This window comes from Hypanus sabinus, chromosome 1 (assembly GCF_030144855.1).
Source record: "Hypanus sabinus isolate sHypSab1 chromosome 1, sHypSab1.hap1, whole genome shotgun sequence".
NCBI classification, from domain to species: Eukaryota; Metazoa; Chordata; class Chondrichthyes; order Myliobatiformes; family Dasyatidae; genus Hypanus; species Hypanus sabinus.
The window spans coordinates 167,107,328-167,127,866 of record NC_082706.1 but is presented as its reverse complement, the minus strand read 5'-3'; the positions used below and the strand labels follow the sequence as shown (position 1 = coordinate 167,127,866).

Genomic DNA, 20,539 nt, shown 5'->3' with positions numbered 1-20,539 from the left:
GCAGTTTGGATAACAGACAGTCATCTTTATGGGATCACTATTAAAATTTATGATTTGAAATAAAAATTTGCTCCTACAAAATTTACATTAAAAATTGAATTGATAACACGTTTTTGAAATTTGCATGTGCAAATGACATGGTTTCAGAGTATAGAAAATCAGAATTTGGACTGTTTCTGGGAATGTAATGCCTTCATGTAACACAGGAATCTCCTGTATGTATCTCATCTGTCAAACACATGCAATCCAGTTAAATAGTATAGTGCAAGTGACCTTTTGTTCTGTAACAAATTCGATTTGTACCCTGCATTTACCTAATTGAAAATTTAGGTGAGACTTCTTACAAAAATGTACCGTTGTCCAATTATGACAACAACAGAGAATCAATTATGCATAAGGAATCATACTATTTTCTTCATTCTTCACAGCGGCAAGAAATTTGCAATTTTTTTCTCCTTTCTCCAAAACAACCGACAGAATGAATGTTGAAAGATTCCTCACAGTATGTATCTCCCATTATTGTTTCAGCTGTAGTATTTGTCACAACAGCCATGTGCATTGGTCCATATCTGACACCAGTGATTATTGTCACCTCAAATGTGAGTCCCAGTTAAATACCTATTAATATCAGAAGGTGACCTGATTTGGCTATTGGGTAGAGTTTTTTTTTGTTACAGCTTAAACTCATTATCCTTAGCCTTTACACGGTGAGATAGTACTAAAGTCAAAATGAGATCCCAGAAGTGGAGGACCCTGCTGAATAATTAATGTTATAGTTAATAGTCTGTGCAGTCAGAATTATCCTTCTATGAGACATTTTACACCATTGTGCCAGATAGGAAAATAGAAAATGACTGAATACATAGTTGCTGTGACTCACAGGCCTTGTACTAAATCAGTTACATCTGATATTGATTATGCTTATATCCACACTGGTTTTGCTGATCCAAGTGTTTTGAAGCCTACTTTAAAAACATATATAACAAAACAGCCATGTTGATGCTGAGGCATGTATTGTAGTTTAATCATGCGAGTGATAGACCTGAGGGAGACCATGGAACAAAATGATCTGCCTTTAATATCAGTACATTATAAATTATGACTAAACATAAGTACAATACTCAGAACCTTTGGAACTATTTGCTGACCGAAGATCTAATTGAGCTTTAGACCCTTGTTTTATCTTCAGACATTTAATATGTGATCAAGCATACCAACAAAACTGATTGTCTTTCTTTTGTTTATTCTAATGTTTTCCTGAAAATATAGTAGCAAATTGACTTGCACTATTAGCAATAATGGGCAAAATTAATAGACTTTAATGGAGCCTTTAGAATATAAGATGTCATGTATATACGGTGTTGATGGCAGATTCTATTAGCATTACTCACCCATTTTAGCAAGGGAGACAGGAAATGAAACCCTTGAGAACTTTATGATTTGGCTATAAAACTGTTTTAAGATGTTAATTTCTTTTTCTGTTTCATTTTCTAAAATTTCTTACATAAAGTATACATTATATATTTTTTGCTTTCTTTTACACATTTGCAGATTTTCATAGGAAGCACACATATGACTGTTTCCACACCATCTTTTCTGCACATCACGTGCTAAGGAATGCTAGAATCACTTTGCTGGTATCTAAGGATGCATCCAGGTATAGGACTCTGCAATATGATTGTTACCTTACCAAGAAGGTTCAGCTCAGATAAGGGAGACTGGCTGGATTGGAGAGAGAGAAAAAAGGGTGCAGCTGTCCATTCTAACAATTTCAATCTCCTGCGACACTGATTCCTGCTGAGGATTATCTTCTAAAAATCCGCAAGTGAGAGAGAATCTGCAGGTGCTGGATATCCAAGCAACACACACAAAATACTGGAAGAGCTCAGCAGGCTAGGCAGCATCAATGGAAAAGAGTACAGTCGACGTTTCGGTTTTGCTAAAGGGTCTTGGCCCAAAATGTCTAGGTACTTTTTTCCATAGATGCTGCCTGACCCACTGAGTTCCACTAGCATTTTTTGTGTGTTTCTAAGGCATTAGACTCCTTACGGAAAGATCACCCAATGATAAATATTCACTTTATTGCTGGTTGTCCCTTTATAAATACTTAACAAAAATTAGCACCTCCTTTATTGCTTTGTACCTATCACAGAAAAGATTACGACAATTTTAGAGCCTTATTTGTCATTTCAGCTTAGATCAGCTAATTAAAACCAAGATCTTTACTTTCCTCTGAATGTTCTTTGTCCAACATGAGCTCTTCGAATCGATGCATACTGGCCCTGGATCACACAAGTTCTCATACCTTGACTGACCAGAGAGCCTATCCATCATGCAAAATTCCCATTATTGTGCCTCCCTCTTTCCTAACACAACTCCTCTCTGAAATTCATGACTCCATTTCTAAATGTTAGCTGGGTCATTTATTAAAAGTTCATGTTCAAATTTCAAAGTATATTTACACATTATCAAAGTTTGTATAAATTATACATCCTTCAGATTCCTCTGCTTCCAGGCAGTCACAAAACAAAAAACCTTACTTAAAAGAACCCAATTAAAAAAAAAGACCAACACCCAATGTGCAGAGAGCGTGAAAAAAGCAAATCATGCAAACAATAAAGCAAGCAACAGCACAATCAAAAAAACAAGTAACAAGCAATTACTTTTTATTTATGAAGAATTATCATGAATGTCAGCTAATGTATAATTGTGTAATAGCTCTTAAACTTTAACTGTAAGCCCTTCAAGACCAAGCAAACCAAGATGGCATTACAATTCTTGGAGAGAGATTTTCTTCAGAATATAGTATGCACACCTCCCACTACTACCAATGTTTGTAACATCTACACACTTCTTTCCCTCTCTCCAATCCAGCCAATCTCCTGTGGCCATTTCAATTAGACTGGTAAAAATGCAGTTGCTGGCCTATGTATCAAGTTACAGACCAGCAACAGCTTTTGACAGTTGGTGATTCTACTGGGGACAGGCCCTCACTGATTGTCAAAGGTCATTCAGGGTGAAGCCAGACTCTTGCACTTGGTGAGACCTTGCACGGTACAGGATTTCCCCAATGAGCGGGCAGATTGCTTCCTGTCAAAAGACTGCACATGGGGGCAGACTAGAAGCAGCAGCTAGGTCTGAGGGCAAGAAACTAATGAGTTCAGGTAGGTCACCAATTACCGTAAAATCCAGCCCAGTATAATGAATGTCAGTGACCTGGTATTCTGTACAGTGAGATAAGGGAATATAAAGTCATTTTAACACCCTTGATACTTAAGGAGTAGCGATCAAATTTATGTAGATCATACATTTAAATCGGCAAAAAAAAAAATTCTGAAAAGTAAATGGATGATTTTACACTGGGAATAAATACTTTCCTTAGCCAAGTCAAGGTTGAACCAGGAGAAATGTTCAGAGGATACTTGGATTTTAAATTGGGGAAGTTACGATATTTCAAAGAGAAATGTAGATGAAGTAAATCAGCTTTACTTCACCCTTGAATTCATACCTTTTATTACGAGAGGTATCATAAGAATGCCTAGGTCTTATTGAAGATCATTTCCCTTTTACTTTTCAGACACTCCAAATCAGTTGCTAATCTATTATTATGTATGTGTTTGTGTGTGTATGTTTTTTCTAAATTTATATTTTTTATGCATTTATTTTGCCCTTCTATGAAGAAGACCCCAGGTTAGGTTGGAAGATTATTTTACCAGTTCTTGGTGGCACGGTACACATGACAGAGTAACACAAAAGGAAAAAAAAATGAAAGCAAATAACTGAAGCATTATAGCAAAGGTATAAATAAAAATGCAGCTCCACTGTACTTCTATACCAGCTTGCAATTTTTTTTTCATTTTGAATAGCAAGATGAAATGTATTGGAAGATCACATCAGTAACTAATATTAAGAGAGTAAAATGGGAAAAGCATTGCTGCAGAGCATGTCATATGGCATTCACTTCCACAGCTTCAACTCGGATATCACCTCCTGAGAGTACAAGCTGATTGAGGTATAAGGAGGGTTGACAGCCATCCTATTAGCAGTTGCATTGCTAAGAGTGTCCTTTCTGCAGCAAACTTAATAAGATGCTTAAATAGAAGTTAAATGCTTTTTTTACCCCATCCTGTTAAACCAATAGTTCTTTCTTTATGGTGACATTTTAAGCATCATTTTCTTTCATGAGACAGATCAAGACAAGTACGTAGTAGCTTAATGGCTCCAGAAGATTATCTATCTTTTCATCTTTTACTTTTGAGATCTTGCCATATTATTTGTAAATCTGGTCAATACTTTTTTCACCCTTCTTAATCTCCTCTGTCTTTTTTTTGGCCTACTTCTTGGCTGGGGGGGGGGAGACAACATTACAAACTTTTTATGTATAATCAGCCACCTTTTTCTGATTCACTTTAATTTCTATAAATTCACTCATCAATAAGACTTCAACTTTAGTTGTCCCCCACCGCTCTAGGCTATGTTTTTGGTCTGTAATTTCATGCCACCTGCTTCAGATCCCTTATTAAAGCACTGAAATTAGTTCTTCTCTATTTGAAGGCTTTCACATTAACTTCTTGTTCTTCTTGCAAACATGTTTACATGCAAAAGGCATGGTGGCTATCACTTCCTAAATCTTCTCATACACACTACAGCTTGAAGTTATTCTCCACGATTAGGTCCAACCTCACTTCCATTCACACTAGACTGGAAATATAACAGTTTAGTAAGTTCTTTTCCACACATTCAATAGTTCTTTCCTTATTTGGAATCAGAGTCACACAGCATAGAAACTGACCCTTTAACCCACTATTTCCATACTGAATATTGCACTGATCTACTTTGCTCCTATTTATCTGTAGCTTGTAGCCTACTATGCCTTGTTTCAAGTTTTTGTCCAGCCACTTCACAAATTATTTTCACTTTTCATCATGATAATCAATGTCTTCCTGTTATTCTCACTGCTCTAAACTTTCTTGAATAAATTTTTCTCCAAATTTGCTTCTGTCTTCTTCGCATTTTCTTGTGACTGTTTGGACTCATCACAGTAACAGAGCAGCCACACTGCCGTTTCTCCATTTTAATTGGAATCTCTCCTTGAACACTGAAGTAGATACTGCCTTTCTGGTCTTATAAAAGAAACTTTGAACAAAAATGTGGCTTCTATGACTTTTATCTTTTCCATTCTTGAATGAGTAATAGCGCAGAGTACAATTTTCACTCCTCAACAAGTCTCTACTGTTTCTACTATTGTTGCCTGTTGCTCTCCAGCTATATGTTTTATGCTATATAGTTATGCATAAGCAATATAAACTCATTATAGTCTGCTACACAATTCTCTATGGTGTTATCGCTCCAAGTTATAGGCCCTTGATCCCAATATTCTTCTACTCCCTTTGTTCTCTGGTGTTTTCTGTAATCCCTTTCATTTAAACCATTTCATTACTTTTCCTTTCCCTCTCTGTTTTTATACACTCTCAATATGATGTTCATTATTCCTTTTTACATCTCTTGCACTTTAACTTGGCTTTGACCTCACCAACGTTAATTAACTTTCCTTCTTGGTCCTTCCTGTATTTAGTTCTTACATCTAATTATAGCATACAATTGTCGCCCATACTGCATTTGTTCTATTGACAAGTTGGCTTTAAACCTAATTATACAACAATAATATTTGCTAATATGCTCTGATAGACTCCTCTTAAATCTGGCTCAGCAAAACATTCTACCAGCATCTAAAGCTAGTGTGCTTAGATAATATAATTCTAACTATATCTAAACAAGAGCTAGTTAAGGAAAATGGATGGATACCTACTTGAGCATACAGTTAGGATACCATTAACGGAATCAATGGGGAAAGATTATTCTCTCAGAACAAACTGTGGGCTGAATGGCCTAATTCTGCTCCAGTGTTTTATGGTCTCTTTAGTTAATATTCCTCTAAGTGTAAAGCCATCTCATACATTAGGCTGAGACCATTAGTATAATCAATGTGGAAAAGAAGTAATTTCTTCAGTTAACACACTCTTAACCAGATGTCAGTCTCACTTGCCTCAAATTTCCTCACTTGTCCCTGTTGTACTTCCTTAATAAAAAGAACAACACTGGCTATTTTCCACTCTTCCTGGACCTTTCCTTTGGCTTAAAAAAAACACAACTTAACACAAGGCTATTACATATGAAATGTTTTTCTCTGTTTTATCTCAGGTACATTTTGAAAGTTTGAATTGCACCCTTAATAGCAATTTTTCCTGTCATTTAATAATGTACACATATGAAACTGAAAATACAGTGAAGTGGGTCAAACATGAGGAAAAAATGAGTTATGTGGTGATGATTAAAGGGAGTTATGAACAAAGTCATAACTAGAGAGAATAAAATTAACACATTGTCCTCTAACAGACTTATCCCAGGCAAAATGCATTATGTTAATGTGTTTTATGTGGAATGGTGGGTCACAGAGAAGAGTTAAGGTAATAATTTGTGAACCATTGTCAATCATTATAAAGGAGTAACTGTACAGAGGAGACTAGTAATCTGGAAATAAATCAATGCAATGTTCATATACATAAGTGTGACAAATTAGTTTCATAGGGCTATTAACCTTTCTCTTAACTCCCCAGTAAACTATAGTAATCAATTTAATACACATTGTATCTAATTTGCAGATGTTTAATTAAGCTCCACAGAGTGGACCATAAGAAAAGCTCAAAGGTGGGGCATGCCTTAGCATGCAATATTTAGCAAAAGTTTTGAAACAAATGGTTTTAATTAGGGTTGTGGGAAAGAGGAAGGTATAAACGAGGCTGGGGAAAGGCTGCTGTGACTTTACACTAGGGACTGATGTTTGGCTCACTGCTTTTTAAAATTTGCAACAATAATCTGGAGATAAAAGCCAAGACATGTTGCTAAGGGTTACAACTAATGAGGACAAATTTGAACTGTTATTAGAAAGTCCTTTAAAAAAACACCGATTACATTTGATATGCTTCCGATCAGAATTCAAATAAAACACTGGAATCATTTCAGGGTTTAAATTGAAGAGGCTTTGTGGTGTAGTTGGAAAAACAATATGAAATGGCCCCTTTCAGCAATTATCTTGCGATTGTGATATTTGTGATCTTGCATCATGTCAAATTCTTGCAAAAAAATTACCACTTTTTTAAAAGGAATTGAAACTAGTTAAAAACCCGACAAGTTTTAACACAAGTGTATTATCACTTCATGTGTATTTATATTTTTTACTTCTTTAATAATTTAGTCACATTTACTCTGAAGCTTTCAACAGATCATTAGTCTTTCAAAAAGCAAAGGAAAACTGTAGATGTTGGGAATTTGAAATATAACTGAAAATGCCGGAAACATTTGAGTGCAGTGGCATGTTCATTTCAGATTGAAATCATCAATCTAAATATCTAACTCTTTCTTTCTCTATAGAAGCTTTCTGACTCACTGAGTACTTCCAGCATAGTCAATCTCTATTTTCCTTTCAACAGCAGCAGCACTAAACCGAGCAAGGTAATGTGCTGAAGCCTAGCAAGATATTTGTTAATTTTGCCTATACCAATTACTTTTAAATTGCCACAGAACTCTGAAGTTGTGGGTTTTCTCATGTTACATGCTGTGGTAACATTAACAGATTTCTGTTTTTATTTGTAAATCCACACAAGGCAACTAGAAGCTCATTATAATAACAGGTATGTTTTTGCACTACTGTGCCTGCATTACACTGCCTGCTGATGGCTGAATTTCAACATTCATACTGTATAATGGGAAAAGCTTGTGCATTTATAAACCTCATCAGGTATTCATTGTATACCAAGGATTTGTAGTGAGGATAAATCAAGACAGAACTCAAGAGCGGTACTCTGTTAGTTATTAAATCTGAAAAGTATTTTAATATCTGATCATTGTACTTTACTGAAGCATCAGGACTTCAATTTATTATGTTCAGACTTCACCCTTTACACCAGATTGAATTGATATTCTTCAGTATTTTACAATAGTTTATTCATTTTTTTCATTCCAGTATCTGTGACATTTTTCCATACCTCTCAGCAACTTCCTACCCACTCCTGATTTTTTAAAAGTACTTGATATTGGAGATAAACCTTGTAGCTTTTTAGCATGTGAATATCACTCCATTGTCTTGGAAACAGTGTCATTTTGAACATGAGACTGCACAGTATGTCACAACTTTCTCTGAACTCTATTATTCATTTTCTAGTTGAGATGTTTCAAACCATGACTGATTTGATTGACAATTAGTTTCTACTGTTTGTGATGGTTGACCATCAGGTTTATTCAGACACCAAAATTATTTCAGTCTCATCTTTAGATGATTCCATACCATTTGTATATGTGTTAGTTTTGCACATTTCAAAAGGGCCAGGGTTCAATCTCATGGTAAAACTTTGATGTTATTTTTCATCACAGTACTTTTGTTATTAAGGGAAAGTGCATAACATATTGGTGTTAGATAAGGTTGCTGTGGCATCCTTTCACTCCAAGGACTGAAAGGATGCCACATAGACATAGATGGTTGTAACTTCTGGCCAAGATGATGCCAGCAACAATGATTGCTTGAGTTACAGCTTCCAGATAGTCAATCATTTCAGTTTTTCTGTGTCTTGGACTTACTCTTTTTATCTTAGTTTTGTTGTTGAAACTGTTGAAGCCTGTGACTTGCAGTCTGTAGTTCAATCGAATGAGCGAGCAAGAAAACTCCAGGAAGGAAAGAGTTACCATGAGGAGAAGCTCGGTGACAAGTTGACAGACCATGATCGACTTTATTTCTTGCAAATATAGTCGATCATGGTATTTTTGGCATTTGATGTTCTTGTTACTTCTTCATGTGGGTGATCTGTTAGTTTTTGTGTGAGGGAGGGTTGGGCAGTTTTAGTGTTTACAATTTTTTGTTTCCTTCCTTTTCATGCGGGGAGGGGAGTACTAGAGGGCAAGTGGAGGACTGATGTCTTTCTTTCAACTACTTCTATGGTTTTCCCTATTTTATGGCTATCTGGAGAAGACAATTCTCAGAGTTGAATTCTTACAAATTTCAATAATAAACCTTTTAACCTTTGGAATATATATATATATATATTCCATATATATATATATTCCATATATATATATATATTCCAATTTTTTGTGTGTGTTTATATACATATAATACAAAGAGAACCAAGGGATATGCGGGTTTGTGCATGAAATGGATGCTAAATGGAGCAATTGTGATCTTAATAGAAACATAAAAACATAGAAAATAGGTGCAGGAGTAGGCCATTCGGCCCTTCGAGCCTGCACTGCCATTCAGTATGATCATGGCTGATCATCCAACTCAGAACCCTGTACCTGCTTTCTCTCCATACCCCCTGATCACTTTAGCCACAAGGGCCATATCTAAATTACTCTTAAATATAGCCAATGAACCGGCCTCAACTGTTTCCTGTGGCAGAGAATTCCACAGATTCACCACTCTCTGTGTGAAGAAGTTTTTCCTCATCTCGGTCCTAAAAGGCTTCCCCTTTATCCTTAAACTGTGAACCCGCGTACCGGACTTCCCCAACATCGGAAACAATCTTCCTGCATCTAGCCTGTCCAATCCCTTTAGAATTTTATACATTTCAATAAGATCCCCCCTCAATCTTCTAAATTCCAGTGAGTATAAGCCTAGTCGATCCAGTCTTTCTTCATATGAAAGTCCTGCCATCCCAAGAATTAATCTGGTGAACCTTCTCTGTACTCCCTCTATGGCAAGAATGTCTTTCCTCAGATTAGGGGACCAAAACTGCACACAATATTCCAGGTGCGGTCTCACCAAGGCCTTGTACAACTGCAGTAGAGCCTCCCTGCTCCTGTACTCAAATCCTTTTGCTATGAATGCCAACATACCATTAGCCTTTTTCACCGACTGCTGTACCTGCATGCCCACCTTCAATGACTGGTGTACAATGACACCCAGGTCTCGTTGCATGTCCCCTTTTCCTAATCAGCCACCGTTCAGATAATAATCAGTTTTCCTGTTCTTGCAACCAAAGTGGATAACCTCTCATTTATCCACATTAAATTGCATCTGCCATGAATTTGCCCACTCACCTAACCTATCCAAGTCACCCTGCATCCTCTTAGCATCCTCCTCACAGCTAATACCGCCGCCCAGCTTCGTGTCATCCGCAACCTTGGAGATGCTGCATTTAGTTCCCTCGTCTAAATCACTAATATATATTGTAAACAACTAGGGTCCCAGCACTGAGCCTTGCGGTACCCCACTAGTCACTGCCTGCCATTCTGAAAAGGTCCCGTTTACTCCCACTCTTTGCTTCCTGTCTGCCAACCAATTCTCTATCCACATCAATACCATACCCCCAATACCATGTGCTTTAAGTTTGCACACTAATTTCCTGTGTGGGACCTTGTCAAAAGCCTTTTGAAAATCTAAATATACCACATCCACTGGCTCTCCCCTATCCACTCTACTAGTTATATCTTCAAAAAATTCTATAAGATTCGTCAGATATGATTTTCCTTTCACAAATCCATGCTGACTTTGTCCGATGATTTCACCTCTTTCCAAATGTGCTGTTTGATATGTGCTGTTTGAAATGTGCTGTTTCATCTTTGATAACCGACTCTAACATTTTCCCCACCACCGGTGTCAGACTAACCAGTCTATAATTCCCTGTTTTCTCTTCCTCCTTTTTTAAAAAGTGGGGTTACATTAGCCACCTTCCAATCCTCAGGAACTAATCTAGAATCTAAGGAGTTTTGAAAAATTATCACTAATGCATCCACTATTTCTTGGGCTACTTCCTTAAGCACTCTGGGATGCAGACCATCTGGCCCTGGGGATTTACCTGCCTTTAATCCCTTCAATTTACCTAACATCACTTCCCTACTAACATGTATTTCCCTCAGTTCCTCCATCTCACTAGACCCTCGGTCCCATTACTATTTCCGGAAGATTATTTATGTCCTCCTTAGTGAAGACAGAACCAAAGTAGTTATTCAATTGGTCTGCCATGTCTTTGTTCCCTAAGATCAATTCACCTGTTTCTGACTGTAAAGGACCTACATTTGTCTTGACCAATCTTTTTCTTTTTGTATCTATAAAAGCTTTTACTGTCAGTTTTTATGTTCCCTGCCAGCTTTCTCTCATCATCTTTTTTTCCCTTTCCTAATTAAGCCCTTTGTCCTCCTCTGCTGGTCTCTGAATTTCTCCCAGTCCTCAGGTGTGCCACTTTTTTTTTGCTAATTTATATGTTTCTTCTTTGGACTTGATACTATCCCTAATTTCCCTTGTCAGCCAGGGTTGCACTACCTTCCCTGGTTTATTCTTTTGCCAAACTGGGATGAACAATTGTTGTAGTTCATCCATGTGATCTTTAATTGCTTGCCATTGCATATCCACCGTCAACCCTTTAGGTATCATTTGCCAGTCTATCTTAGCTAATTCATGTCTCATACCTTTAAAGTTACCCTTCTTTAAGTTCAGAACGTTTGTTTCTGAATTAACTATGTCACTCTCCATCTTAATGAAGAATTCCACCGTATTATGGTCACTCTTACCCAAGGGGCCTCGCACGACAAGATTGCTAACCAACCCTTCCTCATTGCTCAATACCCAATCTAGAATGGCCTGCTCTCTAGTTGGTTCCTCGACATGTTGGTTCAGAAAACCATCCCGCATACATGCCAAGAAATCCTCTTCCTCAGCACCCTTACCAATTTGGTTCACCCAATCTATATGTAGATTAAAGTCACCCATTATAACTACTGTTCCCTTATTGCAAGCATTTCTAATTTCCTATTTAATGCCATCCCCAACCTCACTACTACTGTTAGGTGGCCTGTACACAACTCCCACCAGCGTTTTCTGCCCCTTAGTGTTATGCAGCTCTACCCATCTGGATTCCACATCCTCTAGGCTAATGTCCTTCCTTTCTATTGCGTTAACCTCCTCTCTAACCAGCAATGCTACCCCACCTCCTTTTCTTTCCTGTCTATCCCTCCTGAATATTGAATATTCCTGGATGTTGAGCTCCCATCCTTGGTCACTCTGGAGCCATGTCTCTGTGATCCCAACTATATCATATTCATTAATAACTATCTGTACATTCAATTCATCCACCTTGTTACGAATGCTCCTCGCATTGACACACAAAGCCTTCAGGCTTGTTTTTACAACACTCCTAGCCCTTATACAATTATGTTGAAAAGTTTAATGAGAGGCAGAGAAGGAATGAGTGGGCAAATTACTAAACCTCTTTCTGTTTGTTGTGTACTTGTGTTCTTATACTGTATATCTCAATGATAAAAACAAGTTTCAATATCTGATCTAAAATTAAAAGAAACAGAGTTAAATCATTCAACTTATTCACCCATCAATAATACTAACCCAGCTCATGATATGAAATTAGGCAGAGGGGCAGGTACTGTAGATTTGAGGAAGATCAGAGGCTACAGAAGGACTTAGACAGATTAGGAAAATTGGAAAAGAAGTTGGGAAGTGTATGGCCATGCACTTTGGTAGAGAAATAAAAGGGTAGACTATTTTCTAAATGAAGAGAAAATTCAAAACTCTAAGGTCTTGGGAGTCCTCACACAGGATTCCTTAACAGATAATTTACAAGTTGAGTCTGTGGTGAGGAAGGCAAATGTGATGTTAGCATTCATTTGAAAAGGACAAGGATATAAAAGCAAGGATGTAATGTTGAGACTTTATAAAGCACTAGTGAGACCTCACTTAGAGTATTGTTAGCAGTTTTGAGCCCCTTATCTTAGAAAGCATGTGCTGGAACTGGAGAGGGTTCAAAGGGGGTTCGCGAAAATGATTCTGGAATTGAATGGCTTGTCATATGAAGAGTGTTTGATGGTTTTTGACCTGTATTCACTGGAATTCAGAAGAATGAGGGTTGACCTAATTGAAACCTATCAAATAGTGAAAGGCCTTGATAGAGTGGATGTGGAGTGTATGTATCTTATGGTGGGAGAGTCTAGGACCAGAAGACACAGCCTCAGAACAGAGGAGCATCCTTTTCGAATGGAGATGAGGAGGAATTTCTTTAGTCAGAGAGTGACGAATCTGTGGAATTCATTGCCACAGGTGTCTGTGGAGGCCAAGACTTTACATTTAGTTAAGGCAAAGTTTTGATGGATTCTTATCCATCAGGGCATGAAGGCATATGGGAGGGGCGGTTGGGAGCATGGTATTAAGGCAGGAGACTGGGGTTGAGGGGAAAAATGGATCAGCTATCATGAAATGGCAGAGCAGACTCAATGGGCCAATTGTCCTAATTCTGCACCTTATGGTCTACTGGTTTAAAAATAATCCAAGCTATCATAAATAATGTGTATGCCCAATAACCCTGTACAATTTTGTCTTGTCTAGCAAAGGATCATTGATATTATTAAAGAGGATTCAAAGCTGAATAGATATACCTCTCTACCTCCTGATAACACCGACAACATATTTCTCATAGCATTATAAGCAAATGCTTACTCCAGGGCCACTGAAATGCCATTTATAGAATACAGCTAGTGAAGTCTGACAGGTTTGAATCATTTACCTGTGATTTCCTGTCTTGCTAGGAGGTTAAATAACGAGTTATCTACTAAAGATTTTCTCTTTGCATCCAAAAGTAGATCAGGCCTTTCAAATAGTTGAGGTGATTTCAGCTTAGCACATTTTATATGAACCTGCTGTTGAATAACACAAGAAATTGCTCTGCCATTTTAGTCAATGGAACAAGTTAGGTCACCCTAATGTCTGTGAATAATACATAAGATTCAAGAATCTATTTGTTCTGTTCACAGCACAACACTGTTGGGCTACCTGTGTAACATCATGGTGGTACAGAGCCAGCTGGTTTCAATATAGGCATTTCCTTATGAATATGTTTCCATTTATCACACTGTCTTAGCATGAAGTACAGAAGGTGTTATCAATGCTGTCAGCTTTTAAAGTGACATGCTACAATGCAAACAGAAGTCTACCAGCTCCAAGGGACTGAGTGTGAATGAATGCACAATGATGAGAAGGAGGTGGAAAAATGTTCCCAGGGAGTCAGAACAACCAGATAGGCTGGTGAAGGATAATGCCCACAGGCAGCAGATATATTTTGCATGTCGTTGCCTGGATTAGAGTGCCTAGTTTATGAGTGAACTTGGCCTTCTCTCCTTGGATCGACAGAGAATGAGAGGTGACCTGATAGAGGTGTATCAGATGATGAGAGGCATTGATTGTGTGAAGCCAGAGATTTTTTCCCAAGGCTGAAATGGCTAACATGAGGGGGTTAATTTTAAGGTGCTTGGAAGTAGGTATAAGGGGGATGTTAGAGGTAAGTTTTTCACACACAGTGTGGGGGGTGCGTGGAATGCACTGCCAATGGCAGCGGTAGAGGTGGATACGATAGGGTCTTTTAAGAGATTCTTAGATAGGTACATGGAGCTTAGAAAAATAGAGGATTATGCAATAGGGAAATTGTAGGCAGTTTCTAGAGTAGGTTATATGGTTGGCACAATATTGTGGGCTAAAGGGCCTGTAATGTGCTGTAGATTTCTATGTTTTATGCTCTGCGTGGTCACAGTGACCCTCCAGGAATGAAGCCAAGCACTCCTGGGAAGCTGGTGTTCATAGCTTTAACAGGATCCCACATCACTAGCTTTAGGAATAGCTAAATACCTCTCAACCATCTGCACCTGAACCAACGTAGATAACTTCGCTCACCTCAACACTGAACTGATTCCACAATGTATTCCACCACTTTCAAGGACTCTACAAATCATGTTTTCAGGTTTATTGATCTGTTGCATTTGTCTTCTTTGGCACATTGGTAGTTTCTCAGTCTTTGTGTGTAGATTTTCACTGATTTTATTGTTTCTTTCGTCTCCTGCGAATGGCTGCATAAAAGAAGAATCTCAGGATAATAAGTGGTGACATACAATATATGTACTTTGATAATAAATCTTCTTTGAACTTTGAAGTATAATTTGGTACCTGTAAAGATACAAAAGTAGGTTTTGAATGTTTGCTCTTTCAAGAAGCCTGTAACAGAATCAAAAGCATGTGTCTGCTTCGCCTACAATAATCTTGAGACCAGGAAGTTGAAAGTGACTGCATCCCTGACTTCAACTAGTAAAGTAGACACAGCAGAAAGGACTCATCTGAGGCTCCAGGTTACAGAGTTTCAGGAGAAACAGGATGATAAAACCGGATTGTTCTGTGTGTAAATAGAATCTGTCATGTTGAAATCAATGAGGCTAACTTGGGGAGTTTGACTGTGGACAAAATGCTGGAGAAAACAAGGCCCCTACTGAGAAATGAGGAGGCAGATGTATTCAGAAATATGGTCACAGTAACTCTGTTCTTGTTAATCCAGATCTACTTGTTCATGTAAAAACATGTTACGTACATTACACTATATATGAGCTGCACTATTTAGTACCTCCTTGTATAGTACTTGCAATATGCCTCAAGCATCCATTGAACAAAATTCATTTCCTGTACACTGCAATTCCATTCGATTTTTCTTCACACATTTGTCTTTGTATATTACATTTGTCATGTAATGTTTGCAGTAAGCACAATTTTCAGATCATGAGCTTCTCCATAACCACAGTCTGCAAGGGTAACTTTTGCGATAAATGAAACATCTAATGCATTAATACCTCATTGTTACACATGTCACAAAAAGTGGTTTCACTTGTCACCAAATCATAGATCTTTTCATCCTTACCATTTACTATAGCTTACAGTTTCCCTTGACTTCTAAATTTCTGTGCATCTGTGCTCAACATCACATTTCACCCAACCGTATGATTCCTTGATAATTCTCCTTCATTGTGTTTTCTCACAACACAGTCAATAGATAATGGATTGAAGAATGCATCAATAGTGCATTGTCTCCAAGTCAGCTTTTCCTGTCAGAAACACTTAGATCCACAATACCAACTTATTGTATAGTAGGTTATTTATTTTCCCCCTGTGATATTGCATCTTGGAAATTGAAAACAAAAGGCAGTTTGTCTGAGACTGTGCTCTGAATGGATTGAAATTTAGTTAACTGCTACACTTGAAGAGCCAGTAGGTTGCAAACTGTAAAAGAAACAAGATACTGGAGGAGAACAATGGGGCAAGCAACATCGATAGAGGGAAATAATCAACAAATTTTGGCCAAGTGCCTTTATACTTGATTAAGATATAGGAGGGGAATGCTAAAATAAAAAGATAAAGGAGCAAGAGATAGCAGTCAATTTGTTGGTGTCTTAAACCTGTGGTCAAAATTTAAAATGGAGATCAATATGATGTTTTACACTTAGAGGGTAATAAATATTTGGAATTCTCTACTGTCTGCTCCAAAGAGCTGCTGAGAATGAGTTATGGAATGTATGTAAATGTTGGAAGTGTGATTAGTAGGTAGGTAGATGATGCATGATTGATAGTGTTGTTGACAGTGTGGAGACAGACTTCAGCTGCAGAACATAAAGATCAGTTGGTAACATGAAAAGAGAAGGACATTAATCCTGAAATATATGTAAGATAATGAACTTTGTTTTTTGTTGTTTCTCTCCGCACCTTGTGGCACATCAAGCAGCAAATTTGCTGTTTCTTTAGCATTTGTTTGTTTTTAATGAGGCCAAGGTGCTAGCTCGAAGCTCAAACCTCAACCCAGCATAGATAGAAAGCATGCAAGAAGCTGGCCTGTTGAATCTGGGACCACTTGGCTCAAAACCTACAGTAGATGTCACTACACCACTGGCAAGCTAAAGATAATGCACTTTGGAAGGAATTATATAGTTAGGATATATAGTACTGTGCAAACGTCTTTTGGCACACAGCTAGGGTGTCCAAGAGTTTCACACAGAACTATATTTGCCAATATGGTGTGGAGAGTGAGTTTGTAATTCTAGCAGGAGCAAAGGATGTTGGGAATGGTGATGTGCAGCATGAGGGGTGTATGATAGGTGATAGAAGAGTGCCAGGGGTAGGGGATGACATTGGTGCATACATACCCAACCCTGAGACTCCATGAAAAGTCATTTGATTACAAACAATTGCTTTATTGATCATTACATAATGTCTCTCTTGTGCCTCACACTCCCTCCCATCTTCCTTCCCCTTTTCCCAACCATGATTTCCCTCTCCCTGCCCCATTCCTACTCTCAGTTTACAATAAAACGACAGAGGAGTAGGGATGACCTGATAGAGGTGTACAAGATAATGAGAGGCATTGATCATGTGGATAGTCGGTGGCTTTTCCCCAGGGCTGAAATGACTAGCACGAGAGGCCATAGTTGTAAGGTGCTTGGAAGTGGGTGTAGAGGAGATGTCGGGTAAGATTTTACGCAGAGAGTGGTGAATGCGTGGAATGGTCTTCCGGTGGCGGTGGTGGAGGAGGAAGTGATAGTGTCTTTTAAGAGACTCCTGGATGGCTACATGGAGCTTCGAAAAATAGAGGGCTAAGAAATAAAGCCTAGGTAATTCTCAGGTAAGGACATGTTCGGCACAGCTTTCTGGGCCGAAGTGCCTGTATTGTACTGTAGGTTTTCTATGTTTTATGTTCTAAGGACCCATTTCAGAATGAGGTTTATTATCACTCACATATGTCATAAAATTTGTTTTTTTTTTATTTACGGAACAATACAGAGCAATACATAAAATTATTAGATTACTGCGTAAAAGTCTGAGACTGTCTAGGTACATATAGGGAACTTGTGGACTTTTTTAAAACAAAACTGTTTAAAATCTGGACAGGAATGCCTGTTTAGAGTTCAAAGTAAATTTGTTATCAAAGCAGATAGATGTTCCATATACAACCCAGAGGTTCATTTTCTTGTGCGCATTCACAGTAAATATAAATAAGCACAATAGAATCAATGAAAAGCCATACACAATAAGACAGACAAACAACAAATATGTAAAAGACACCAAATTGTGCCAATAAATATTATCAATAAATATTGAGAACATGAGATGAAGAGTCCATGAAAGTGAGCCCATAGTTCGTGGGAACATTTCAGTTTTGGGGTGAGTGAAATTATCCCTCTGGTTTAGGAGCCTGATGATTGACGGGTAATAACTGTTTCTGAACTTGCTGATGTGGCTCCTATGCCTCCTTTTTTTTTTGGCAGCAGTCAGAAGAAAGCATGGCCTGACCTGGGTGGTGGGGTTCTTGATGATGGATGGTGCTTTCCTGTAACAGTGCTCCTTGTAGATGTGCACAATGGTGAAGTAACATCCTGTTACCAGTTTCAGCAATGATAGAAACACACTGAATGATTTCTGCCATGATTTTTGAAACCGCTCGTGATTTGCGCAGCAGCAGTTGCTCTTGTATGCCCAAATGGGGCATTTGAGCAAAATAACTTGTGAGGTGACAGAATTGCACATTGAATAAGAGCATCTGCTGAGAATAACATTCATGGAACAAAGTGGAGGGAAAATGTTTAAAGCTGAAAGAAACTTCCTTGAAAGACAGTCACCACTATCTCATGAGTTTTCAGTTGGCAACCTGTCTAAAATAACATTCTTCTGCTTTTGTGCATACTTTTATTTCAGTGGTTTCAGTATGATAATAAAGCTGAAAAGAAAGCTTTGTTTGGATATACAAATTCTAAATGCCAAGAATGATTTGGCACATGTTACTTTGCCTTGAATGGACAAGTTATTATCAAGTTATTACATACCAAAGTTGTCATTGGACTGTCTCATTGTAGTGTTTTTGTAGAAAAAAAGACAATTTACTATTTACTTTCCTGCAAAGAACAAAGGAGTAAGTGTTCAGCTTGTGTCCTGTGTACAAAATGAAAATTGGAGCATTTCAGAATTGGGCTGGAATGTTGAAAATCTACTCCAACCTGTCCTGTTTGTTCCTGGTAATAAAAGTACATTTGTATTCTTGGGAGACAGTTTAGAAATTTTCTGTGAGTTCTGTGTCCATATGCCATCTTGTCATTAATGACCAGGATAAGTCTGGATCCAGCAGTGACTCACAGTCATTCCCCCTTTCCCTACTTACTAACAAACCCACTACATTGCTGGCTGAATTAGCCTTTCGTGGCTGTGCAGCTCCTAATGATCTGGAGGGTTCAGTCTGGGTGGTATCTTGTCCTTGGACAGAGCAATCTGCTCTAATAACCTTCTGTCAGCTTCGATGCTTCTAAATGTCTTTAATCATGAGACGTATTTCAAAGCAGTTTCATAACCAAAATTCTTTTTTTTATTAATATAGGGTGTTTAATATTTGAAGCAAATTGAACTATTCATAGGCCAGATCTTAAGTTAGAGGTTGATAGACTCTTGATTAGTCAGGGCATGAAGGGAGACGGGGAAGAAGGCAGGAAATTGCAGCTCAGAGGAATAGTGCGTCATCCATGATGAAATGGTGGAGCAGACTCAATGGGCCAAATGGCCTAATTCGGCTCCTATATCTTATGGTTTTATAGTCTAAATCATGGATATCTGGTCAAATAAGAAAAAATAGTAAAAAAAGAATCTTTGAGATGTGGGACTGACACAGTGTCTCAGCCCATAATTTTGTCAACACGCCTGCTCCCACAGAGTCAGCTTGACTGATTGAGATCTTTGAACAGTTTGTGTTTTGCTCCAGTTTCAGCATTTCCAGACTCTTGGGTTTATACAGAAACTTGGATTTTTTTTTTCCATGAACCTAGTCCTTACGGAGGAAATATTTTTCATTGTGTGTGCAGAATATATTGTGGAAATCAAGAGTGTTTATTTCTCCTCTCCATTTATAGGTTATTGAACAACAACCAAATCAAAAGAATACCAAGGAGAGCATTTGAAGGCCTGGACAACCTGAAATACCTGTAAGTGCAGTATTTGAATTCTGATATGTCCAATATATTGATTATTGGATTGATTTTAGTTACTGTACCTTAAAATAACTGGGGAAAGTGATATATCTGTACCTTTCCCAATTTTACATTTTACTGCTTTTAACTTGCTATCCTATTGAATAAGATTTTAAAAGGGTTTCTGACAGGAACCTGATTTTTCCACTAGTTGAATAAGGTTAAATGAGGGCTCCAGTGACCAGCACAGTGGTTACCTCGCATGGTTTGGTTTAATTAGAAATTCCATGGTCTGTAAAATTGCAAAGTACATTGCTACGAACTATGTAATGAAGTTTTATCAGGAAATGAAGTCTGTAGCAATTGTCTCATGATTTCTGAAGCTCACTATTTGCTCCTCTGGGTTATATGTGTGCAAGTTTCAAGAGATGTACTGAAATTGCTGGGACACAGTGCATGTTTGGACAGCACTAATATAATCCTCATTTAGGCTGAACAGCCACGGACAGAGCAGGTCATTTCTGCTGAAGCATGGCTTAAAAATAAATGTAATTCCTTCCTGGGTAAAACACTGGAGATTAACTTCAGCTAGTTATCTTTTGCTTCAACGTTCATGAATAAATTATGTCTCACTGAACACCATCATACGTATTTTGAATTTAGAATGGCTGAATAAATGCATGTTATAAATATCTGCTAATTGAATGAAACATTGCACACTGCATTAACA

General features: G+C 37.9%; 1 protein-coding gene across 2 annotated transcripts in view; it reads left to right on the top strand.

Annotated features, from left to right (window-relative positions):
• LOC132399901 (peroxidasin homolog) overlaps positions 1 to 20,539 on the top strand; it is a 479,222-nt gene that overhangs the window by 221,669 nt on the left and 237,014 nt on the right. For both annotated transcript variants that reach the window (XM_059980804.1, XM_059980814.1), the window contains exon 3: positions 19,753 to 19,824. In XM_059980804.1, the coding sequence (XP_059836787.1) occupies positions 19,753 to 19,824 (72 nt within the window). The remainder of the gene's footprint in view (positions 1 to 19,752; positions 19,825 to 20,539) is intronic.